General features: G+C 35.3%; 1 protein-coding gene across 1 annotated transcript in view; it reads right to left on the reverse strand.

Annotated features, from left to right (window-relative positions):
* The window catches only part of Brr2 (U5 small nuclear ribonucleoprotein l(3)72Ab), a 570,943-nt gene that overhangs the window by 281,485 nt on the left and 277,161 nt on the right, over nt 1-12,297 (reverse strand). Inside the window, exon 23 of the mRNA XM_090384330.1 lies at nt 1,481-1,633. Coding sequence (XP_090240456.1) covers nt 1,481-1,633 — 153 coding nt within the window. The remainder of the gene's footprint in view (nt 1-1,480; nt 1,634-12,297) is intronic.

The raw sequence follows: 12,297 nt of genomic DNA on the forward strand, positions 1-12,297 counted from the left end.
AAAACTACCAGCTGCGGACTGGTAAAGAGATCAAAACCATGACAGAGGGAGAGACCTAAAAATATCTGGGGATGATAACAGTTCAGAAGTTAGAGCACAAGGAAATCAAGGTCTGCCTGAACAAAAAATACAAGCAGAGACTCAGAAGCCTGCTCAAAGCAAAGCTGAATGGAGGGAACACAGTTAAAGCCATAAACATCTATGTAGTCCCAGTGCTAACATACTCCTTTGGGATTGTAGAGTGGACTAACACTGAGCTGGAGGATATCACGAGAAAGATAAGGACAGTCATGACCAAGAGGCGTCAACATCCCCAAAGTCAGCCATGGAGAGACTAACAATAGGTTTGATAGAAGGAGGAAGGGGACTGATAGACCTCATTGAGTAACAGAAAACAGCAATAGCTAACCTGAAGGATTAATTACAGAAAAAAGCAGAAGCACTCTACCAGACCATAAGGTAGATAAACAAGAGGCATACCCCACTTAACCTAAGCAAGGAGCCTCACCCTCCCTTCTGCCCAGACGGCACAAACGAAGCTAGAAAGATGGGCAAAGAAAACACTCCATGCCAGACACTACCAAGACCTCATCAAGATCACAGATAAAATAGCTTCCAATGCATGGATCACAAGTGGAAAGCTCTTCCCCGAGACTGAAGGATTTATGCTCGCCATCCAAAACCAGGTAATCAACACCAGAAGCTATAGAAAATATACACCAAGGAGCCCTGAGTGTCAGATGACACATGTAAATGATGCCTGCTGGCCTCAGAAATGATCCAACACATTACCGCAGGATGCAAGGGGATCACCCAGACTGAGACACTACCAGGAAGCCAGGATAATACATCAGAAGCTAGTGAGAAAATACCAGTTGATCAAAGAGAAAGTGTGGCATATTACAAGTATGAACCCTAGGCAGTACTAGAGACCCCATCCCACAAGCCGTACTGGGACCGTGCCATAATAACAGACAAAACAAACCCGAACAACAGACCAGACATAACTCTTGTCAACAAGAAGGAAAAGGCTACTTATAAAAAAAAAAAAAAAATATATATATATATATATATATATATATACTTATCTGATTGACAAAGCAGCGCCCAGCACTGGCAACCTCCAGAAAACCCATGAGGAAAAGATCAGAAAGTACACGAACCTAAGACAGGAGATCAAAAGATGTGGCATATGTAACAAGTAACGACCATCCCAATCACCATGTCAACCACTGGCATGGTGACAAAGACCCTACATAACAGCCTAACAGTAATAGGTCTCCCACAGAATGCCTACAAGGAAATCCGGAAAGTAACAATCCTGAATGCCTGTAGGACAGTCAGAGAGTTCTTCGACCAACAGTAACACCAGACATAACAATTATCCTGTGTATTTGGTAGCAGTACCCATCATGGGGTGGAACCCCCAATCAGGGAGAAATAATACAAGATCAATAATAATAATATACCAATTACATACCTCTCTAATGGCAACACTCTTAAATTCTGCAGAAAGGGAAAACACTCTGAAAAGTTCAATTTCACTTAGTGTTGGTTTTAAAAGATGACTGTAAGTAGCCATAGTTTCATGGGTGCAGTAGAAATGGCTTGCAATTCTTCCAAGTTCTGTAATCTGTAAAACAGTAGTTTTTCAAAATTATGCAATATGAAAACAGTACAAATAAATAAAGCAATTTCAAATACTGCTATAAACAGCTGCCCCTGTTTATCCAGGCCAAAGATTGGAAAAGAAAGAATGAATAATCAAGAAGTACAGATGTTTTTTGATAACATTAGTTTAAATTTTGAGAAACATAAGACAGACCTTCCCCACTTACAATATCAGTTATAAGTGAATAACTGTAAAGTATAAATTCACATAAATAAAATTATAAGTTAACAAAATCAGAATCAGTGCCGTAGTTTTATGCCAGTTCTAATAGCATAAGTTCTTTTGACTTCTAGTGAGGATTTTCTCCTCTTAATTTTATTTCATAAATTACATGGTATTGTTTAATTTTATTAAAACTCATACATTAATGTGCCCGGCTTTTGCAAAATGAAATTCTTAATAACAATCACAGACTTATTTTGATTATGCCCCAGCATCTGGTGGGTGAATGTAATTACTTTCCATGTAGTTGAGAATGACATTATGTGATGGTTTTTCATGGAATGAAATGTTACCTTAAATGTATAGTAATTTAGTTAACAGCTAAATAAACTATCTTAATATTTACTTGGTATAAGAGTCATCATTCTAGATTTCTATAATAACGACTCTTATAACAAGTGAATATTAAGATAATATTAACTATTAAGGTAACATTTTGGGAACCCATCCTCATACTATACATAGGCTTCTGCCAGCCTCTTGCTTGCCAAATGTCTCAATTCTGACTGCACTCAATTCTGGAAGAACGTTCTCAATTCCAGGAATGCATCCACTGCAACAATGATGTCACTGTCAAGTGGGATGCCAGCTAGGTATTTTTTTCAAATTAGGAAATAGGTGAAAGTCCAATGGTGTTGGATCTGGTGAATACAGGGGATGGCCCAAAATTTCAAAGCTGCACTCATGCTGAGTTTTCCTTGGCATCTGTCTTTGATGTTTTCATGCAAATGCCTCATAAGGTCTCCTCATAAGAGAGAGAGAGAGCTTGAAACTGCAAAACCTATAATCTTGATTTTCCATATCATTTTATTAATATGCCCCATGACAGTCTCACCTTTCTGAAGATAATCCACTAGCAACACTCCATTAGCATCCCAAAAACTTGATGCCATCACCTTGCCAGCAGAAGAAATCACCTTGACTTTTTTTGGGGGAGGATTGCTGTGTTTGCACCCCCCCTCCCTCCAAATCTCTGAATGAAAGTGTTGGCCCATGTCTCATCCATGGTCATAAACCTTGCAAGGAAATTTGCTGGATCTGCTTTAAAACAACGCACATATTCATTTGACCTGACAACCCTTGAGTATGTTTCATCCGCTGTCAACAACTTTGCGACTCATCATGCTAACATAACAAGAACCTCTGTTATTATACTGTACACATGTTCAGATGAGATGCCCAAGATGCTAGCAATATACTGAACTATCACTCATCACCAAATCATGTATGCACGCTGTCAACCACTTCTGGGGTGATGGACATTGCAGGTCTCCCACAGTATGTGTCATCTTCCACACTCTACCTCCCTTGTTTAAATTCTACTGCCCATTTCATAACTATGGAACAGGAAAGGGCATCCTTCCCTAATGTTGTAACCACATCCTCATGAATTGTCTTTGGCATTAGTCACTTTTTTCCCAATAGAGATTTTTCCCAATTTCCCAACCGATTTTATCTATCTTTTCTCATTCACGCAATTCTTCATTTTTGAACCTGTAATTAAAAAAAACATGTTATTGAAATCACATGTAACTTGGTGGGTTACCATTTGAACAACTATTATTATACATTAAGTACAAACACTTTTAACACTGTACCATCACCTTTTAATACTCAAGCCATGAACTTTTATGGTCAATTTTGAGAAATCATAAGTACTTGTAACAGCATTGTTTATGAAACCCTCTGTTACTTGGAAGGAACCACAAAACTAGTAAAATGTGTGTGTGTGTGTGTGTGTGTGTGTGTGTGTGTGTGTGTGTGTGTGTGTGTGTGTGTGTGTGTGTGTGTGTGTGTGTGTGTGTGTGTGTGTGTGTGAGAGAGAGAGAGAGAGAGAGAGAGAGAGAGATATGAAAGCTAAGTTCACTTTATAGATAATGTGCTGTTTCACAAGCATTTTTGCAAATTCTGAATTTACAGTACTACATGTTTATGGTACTGTAAAAGTAGGTAACCAAATAAATGGAAGATAATGTTTAACAAAAGTTTAGAATTCTTTTACAGAATTTTTTAATGCTGATTGAAATTTTAATGCTGATTGAGAGTTTGAAACTAGAAAACCTACAATCTTGATTTTTCATATTTTATTAATATCAAATTTTATTTATTTTATATTCAAAACCGAAATGTGGCTACAGGGTAGATGGTTGTTGTGATGAAGGTTAAATGGTGAAATAGCAGAAGTTATTACGGGAATGTAATAATACATGCTTTTGAATTATCCAAGTGAAATCTCAAAAAAAAAAAATATGTCCCTGAGGTCATGCTCAAGTCTAATGTAAGCAAACCATGTTAGCATTAGATCTGACTGCTATAATGATTGCATTCTTTCCAAAATGATTAGCTTTAAGCTTCTCTGACCTATGTGATCATGCTGGAATATAAATGAAACATCTATTTTATAACTGAGTGACACTGGTATGAAAAGATCACATAATTTAGCATAGTTTTTTTTTTGTCCCTCCCCTTATATGTTAATAAGTTATATAAGAAATCTATTCTAGATAGGTTTCTTATATAACTTATTTTAGCTTGGTTTCAATTAAATATCTAAATTCAGTCTTTCTTTACAGGTTAGAGATTACAAGGCACCATCTAGGGAGTATTTATTACTCTATTTCAAAATTTGCTTTCTTCAGTTCTTCAAGTCATATTTGTATCAAATAAAGTGACCGTGCAGTGCACTTCCCACATCACACAACTAAATGTTTATGCCTTGAAATTATCATAGTGACCCTTTATATTTTTCTGATCGTATCAGATTAGCTATCTGATCGTATCAGATTAGCTATCTATATAAATTTTATTATACAAAGGGTACTAGGAAAGTTTTGCAATACAGCTTTGTTTATTTAATTTTTTCAAAGTAATTTCCTCTACATTCAATACACCTCTCCATCCTCCGAAACCAATCTTTAAACCAGTTCTGCCAAGTTTCACTAGGGAGTAAAGCACACTCGTTGTCCCAAGCCCGTAGAAGGTCCTCATCACTGGAAAACCGCCTCCCTTTTAGCTTCATTTTCACATGCGGGAACAGTGCAAAGTCGCAGGGAGCAAGGTCTGGACTGTAGGGAGGGTGCTCGAGAAGTTTCAGTCCTGTCGTGGTCAAATATTCGGTGCAGGCTTTGGCGCGGTGAGCTGCAGCATTATCGTGATGGAGGTACCAGGTGTCCATTCTTGACTTTGGCCGCAGGTTCTTCATAGATCCAATGACTTTAGGCAGGCATTGTTCAGTATACCACTTAGCTGTGACTGTCTTCTGCGTGTCCAAAACGACACGTTCCACAATTCCACTCGATTTGAAAAATACAGCTATCATTTTCTTCTTTACAGATCGGGATTTTCTGACAATTACGGGTGTGTCGTCATCATCAAAGACCCAAACTTTGTTTTGAGCCTTGGTCGGCAGATCGTAATAGTACAGCCAAGTCTCGTCACCTGTCACGATGTTGTTCACATACCGAGATTGTCCCTTATCAAACTTTTTTAACATCTCCCGGCACCAAGTCACACGTCGTGTCATCTGCTCTTCAGTCAGTTGATGCGGCACCCAGAGAGAACAAAGTTTCTTCACGTGCAAATGATCTTGCAGAATCGAACGAATTGCTGGTGCATTTAGGCCCAAAGTATCCTCTATCTGTTGGTAGGTCACTCGCCTGTTTTCGTCAAGCATTTTCCTCACAGCAGTAACGTTTTCCTCCGTAACTGACGTTCGTGGCCTTCCCGGCCTCTCTGAATCCTCCAGAGTGAAATTTCCCCTTTGGAATTCTCTATACCACCTGAATATCGTTGTATTATGTGGACAATCATCATCTAGTGCAAGAGTCATTTCTTCTAAGCACTGGTCTATGGTTAAACCACGCACGAAATTATACCGCAAAACTGTCCTTATCTCATTTCGTGACCACGATGCCATCGCAAGCACTTTACACTCTCACTACTAATGAATAACTGAGCCCATCGACTTGGTGCGGCGACTACTATGCACGTATGAACATGTCTCAACATGCAGCAACAAGCAGCTTCCTGTGATTCATTGTTGCATCATATTGCAAAACTTTCCTAGTACCCTTTGTATAAGCAATTAAGATGTGAAAATGAATATACTTTCTTACCAAATTACTTATTTATCATATTAAAAAATCTTGTTGAAACCTTAGACCAGCGTTTCTCAACCTTTCTGTTGTTGCAGCACACTACAATCACCAATATACTTATATATATATATATATATATATATATATATATATATATATATATATATATATATATATATATATAAAACATATTATCAATAAAAATAAACAAAAATTATAAATAATATATTATAATACCTTATTTATTCATTTTTGTTTTTTATTGTTATTTTTCCATCAACTGTTACATTGACTTTAAATAACATTTAATATATATATAAAAGATAGGAGGTTATGCTTTTAGTGTGGAGAGACAGATAGGTAGAGTACTCAACCAACATGTTAGATAACATGGAAAGGCAATCATAAAATAACACGATTCGAACCTACCATTTCAACGTTGTTAACGAGGGCCAGCCCCGTCAAAATCAATCAAAATGCAGCAAAAAAGTAAGGCCTCTGTTTCTAACATGAAATATATGTAGCACGTGGTAAAAAGATACCAGGTTTTTAGTTTATTGTTAATGTTTGGAAGTCAGGTTAATTGTAATGCTAATGTATATATCATGGCTAACCTACCATACATCTATTTTATACCCAAATTCCACAAAAATCCTATAGGATTTAGATGCATCATCTCATTTAAGCATAGCTATGCATACAAACCAAGCAAGACTTTAGAACTACTTCTGAAACCCATCCTAAACACATTACCAAATAGCAGAATTATTTATAACAACCAGCCCGTAACAGAAGCATTAAAAGCCAATAACATCACCAGTATATCAACGTATGATTTTTACAGCCTCTTCACCAGCATAGATCTACCAAACTTAAAAATAGTACTCGGCAAACTGTACAATAACTACAGTCACATGATAAACTGCAAATCAACTTTTTGGAATAGCTTAACCAACCTCTGCATTGCAAACAACTATATTACTGATGGAAGAACCATCTACCTACAGACCAAAGGTACACCAATGGGTAGTCCAGCCAGCTGGGTCCTGGCTAACCTTTATCTATACTATGCTGAAACTGCATTATCAACTGAACTACCAATGTTCAGATACATTGACTTACTAAATAGTAATAAACTGTACCAACTTCACACAACAGTTTTGCCAACCTCCGGAACTGACTCTGGAAAAAAAACAATAACAACAACCACACAGCAAATTGCCTATATCTGAATATTAATGGCTCACAAACAACCATCAACAATAAAAGAGACTCCTTCAATTTCAATGCTGTCAACTATACGTACTGGCACTCTAATATCTCGAAAAAAGTACATGCAAATGTTATTCTTTCACAATACATCAGAATAGTTAACATATGTAACAGTAACTGGCTGATAAAGCATAATATAATAACCCTATATAACAAGCTATTGGACAATCAGTTTCTGACAGCCTACCTTCACTACCACTTCAACAAAGCATTCCAAATCTTAAAATATAAGAATATAATCAACCAACCCCCTAGATATGACAAATATATTAGCATAATGACTTCTTCCACATCCAGGCTGTGTAAATAATGTATAGGCAATACCCCTTAACCTTTTTGGTGTTTCACGGTCTGGAAAACCTGTGCCCACCAATTGGTTATTGTAGGAGTATTTTTCACTATATTTATTGTCATTATATGTAAAATATCATCATGATAGTAATAAAACCTAAATGGCAATATAATGGTCTACCTCCACCATTATTAACATTATTGACTTAAACACATGAGAGACAGTCCCAGAAATTACATTCAGGGTCCTACCACAGGAACGGGTTAGCGACCTCGGACTACCTGAGCACTACTAATTCCTCTCATCCTCACACTCCTTTTTACTGTTCTGAATCCCTATCTTTTATTTCTTGTGTGCGATTAGGTTTCAAAAGCAATACCAAGATGCTATTTTACTGCTATACATAGTGACTTTCTCTGTGTCTAAAACAGTGTGTTGTAATAATATTTGAATTGTGTCGTTTTACTAAGTTTACAAATTCTTTTAGTGCTCCTGTCATCACGGTAGCACCATCGGTACAAATGCCAGCACATGACTTCCACAAAATATATCACACTTTTGTAAATAATTATTCATTACTTCGAAAATATCTCAACCGGTTGTCCTTTCAGTGAGTTCTTATATAAAAAAAAAAAAAAAAAAAGAGAGAGAGAGAGAGATTAATAATTGTGTCATTTTCGATAAACCTGACAAATGCTATTAATTCATCTTCCCCGCTAATATCTGTAGAATTATCTATTTGCAATGCAAACAGTCACCCAAAATTATTAATATGTTGAACAACTTGTTTTTCAATATCATCGACATTTCTTTTATACACCTGCTAATTGTGCTTTTCGGAAGTGGTACTGTAATTTTTTTTTTTTTCTTTCCTTTTAGCTTCCTCAACCAAAATACTTTTCACGATTACCTGACATGCTGGTAAAATCAGACTTTCTGCAATCAGGTGAGATTTTTTTTCCTTTTTTTTTTTTTTGCCACCAGTTCGGCTACTAAATAGCTGTCTTCTTGAGCTATATCAGATATTTTAGACATACTATAAAATTCTGTACCTTATTTTCTAGTAGAGGCCTGTAGTCTTTTAAAATATTCCATAGTTTTGGACAATAAATTCTCGTTTCGTAGAAAAATGATGCTGCAATTTACTTGGCACCATTAATTCATTCAACAATTTTAAACCACATATCACACATAAAGGTAGAGGACAATCTTGGGTACCAGTATACAAAAAAAATCCTATCGCCAAATAATCATCACATATTTACGAAAACATATTTTCTTCTTTTTTTTTTTATGTTGATGGTTGTTCATTTTTGTCATTTTCTCCAAGTTTGTTATCAATTTGCTTCTAATTTCCTTTCATTAAAAATTTATCCATCGCTAATCATTTCTAAAAAAAAATTAAAAGTTACTTCTAGAATGTACTAATACAGTTAACTGAAAATACCTCTTCTATACGAATTAACAGAATATGACATTTCAGGAAATATAGTCACAAAAAATTCTTTTAAAACACAAAGGAAACTTCTTACTATGCTGCTTACAAGTTGCATTTTGCAAGGTGCTTGGGAGAGTTTCTCAAATGATAAGAATGGATGAATAAAGGTGAACATATCTACTACTAGGAATCAAAAGGTAAATAAAGGATTAAAGGTGGACAGATCTAATACTAAGAATCAAAACATGACGTCACATTGACCGCTGGAAGGGGCTGGGATTGGTGCAGCATAAATAAACAAATTTTTTATTTGAATTAATTTTTATTATAAAACTTGGATTTATTAAATTTTTTTTTTACTTGCATTTTCCGTGGCACACAGACTGAGAAACGCTGCCTTAGACTTTTGAATCTGATACAAAGTTTCATTATGTGGTTAATTTTAGTTGATATTCTCTCTCTCTCTCTGTACCTAATAAATATTTATAGATCAATTCAACAGCGTGAGTGAAATATGTGTTGTATCCATTAGAAAACTAATACCACAAAATGGACTGACGGGTTGGAATCACAGCAAACCATCTAACATTAGACCCGAATATCTGTATGCTAGATTAAAAGTTTTTTAAGAAAACAAAGAAATATCATGTTTTGTAGATTCTCACTAAAACATATAAAGTGAATAATAAGGCTGATTATTATTTTGATCATTTTGAAAGGGGAGAAGGGACTACAGTACAGCTAACTGTTTGTTACAGAGATTCTTTTAGATCTTTGTTAGAAAAACAGAAGCTAAAGTTTATATCCTGATAAAAAAGAAAAGAATTTTTTTTATCAAAATATAAACTCTAGATTAAGAAAAGAAAGACAAATTATTAAAGTTATGATTTTATGACAAAATTTATGACTCATCAGTTGGTTGTTTGTTTAAGAGTTTTATGATTAGCGTCTAAGGCTATAATGGGCCATATTCATAAGTTATAAATTTTAAATCCAGATTCAGAAAACCACACTACTTACAAATCAAGATGAAAGTCAAGATGAAAGTCAGCACTCCATGCCCAGTAAATTCCCATAAAAACAACTATATATGGCTACAACAGCAATTTATTAAAAAGGAGGGGGGGGGGGAGACAGAGGAACTGAATTTAGGAAACATCCTTAAAATCTCTCAAGATTTAGCATCTTTAGTGAAGAAATTCTATCTTTGAGTTCAGATATTTTAATTTTCCAGTAGATAGCTTATTCAGAGAGCATTTCCCAAGCAGCAAATCCAAAAACAGATAAGCTCGTTTGTCACCCACCTGGGGAGTCCCAGGTTCAAATTCTGTTGGATGATGCAGAATTTCTTAAACGCCTTTTCAACCAAAGCTTTAATTAGCAATTCCCAAGTGGGGGGGGGTAACATTTTTGCTAAGTAAATCTGAGTGTTTCTGCAGCACACAAGCTGACATTAGACTCCAATTAGCAAACTGTCAAGTATCTAATTGACTCCAGAACACACAATGCTACTAACAACATAACATGTGATAAACAATATGGACCAGTCTACCATGAATTGGTACAGCAAACAGTCAAGGCACCAAAAAAAAAAAAAAAAAAAAAAAAAGAAATCTTTACTTATGCTTGAATACACCAATACAGTAAACCTGCAATGTTACAGACCCTAATTTAAAGAATGAAAAAATCTATCTGACTGGCACCTGAGTGTATTCTGTGAGCCCACCTCATTAATCATGGTAGCCATCAACAAGAATACTTCTGTCTGTTTATGGATACACTTGCTATTGTGCTGAGATGTGTCTTGTTTCATTATTATATGCTCACTTACAGTGTATCATCATGGCTCCTAAGAAAACTAGCGAAAAGAGAAAACATGTGCATTTGAGTATAGTGCAGAAATTAAAACTATTATTAAAGAAGTTGGACTCTAGTGTGTCTGTTTTCTGCATCTGTGAGGAATATGGCATCAAAAACTGTGTCAGATAATGTGCAAAGCAATGCTTAAGAAGTTTTTCAAAGTCTGACTTTGAAGATTCACCAGTATCCCATCCTTTGGTTTCTTAGCTCAGAATCTGAATAACATTTTTCCAGGCACTACTCTAAGGCCATGGCACCATTATATTATCTTCTACTATATATCAACCAATAAAACAAGGTAAAATAAAACTTATTTAGTGTTTAATAATATTTCTGTGTGTCTAATATATATACAGATTAATTCCTTAAATTGCCAATTATGTGGAATACAAACGATCTTTTTCGAAAGTGGATAAAGAAGGCAAAAAAAAAAAAAAAAAAAAAAAAATAGTAAACAGGCAGGGATACAAGAATTACGGAGTGTCACTTGGATGCTACAGCCTGAAATGCCTGTTCTCATTAATGGAGTTCTTGTGTGTGTGTGTGTGTGTGTGGAAATATTTGTGGGGTGGTATTCATCTAAGCAAACATCTACTGGTTTATACTGCTGAAGTCTCACTCAGTTTTAAATGGAAATTTGTAGCTTGATAGTTGATTACATAATGTCATCTAGTTTTGGCTGTTGTCTCTCATCATGCTGCTATCAATTTGGTGGTTTCTTCAGTTTTATTATTTAAGCTCTTCTGTGTTTTAATAATCTTGAATGCAGAGAAATGCTTGTGCTAACTATATAAATTTCACTAAATTCCTGAACATTTAGGAGGAAAATTCACTGTCAGGATGGAGCATTTATTTTTTAATGTATTACCTAATTTATCCCAACTTTAAGAACTACTTTATAAGAGGTATGACTGAATGCACTTTGTACAGGCCATTCAACCAGTTCCATAAACAGTAATTGTAACCATGCTTAGGTGTCCAGGTATCATAATGTTGTTTCTGGCACATTCACCAGATGTTCTGAGGACAATTACTGATAGTCAATTTTGGATAATTATGGTGGGAGAATCTTCTTTAAAAATAATTATTTCTTCATTAGGTAAAGTAGTAAAATTATAATATTTTGAATGAATTCATAAAGTGGCCATTGATGTGTTACGGTTTTTAGTCCACAACTATTGTAATGTGTTCATAAACTGAATGATGGCTATTGATCCCCTCCCCACCCAAGGTTGCTGATCCATAACTATTGTAATTGCAAGTACAGTTGGTCGTCGACTTACGACTAACTTCTGTTCTGACCGACAGGTTGTAAGTCGATCTGGTCGTATGTCGGCCATATATTTATTAACAGTACTTTTTTAACCTTTCTAATCTTTTTATCATCTTTATAATTTATTTTTATAATCTTTTAAATTTTTATCATGTTTTATTTTTCATTTCA

This window comes from Mastigoproctus giganteus, chromosome 11 (genome assembly GCF_048544385.1).
Source record: "Mastigoproctus giganteus isolate SK-2022 chromosome 11, ASM4854438v1, whole genome shotgun sequence".
In the NCBI taxonomy this organism is placed as follows: Eukaryota; Metazoa; Arthropoda; class Arachnida; order Uropygi; family Thelyphonidae; genus Mastigoproctus; species Mastigoproctus giganteus.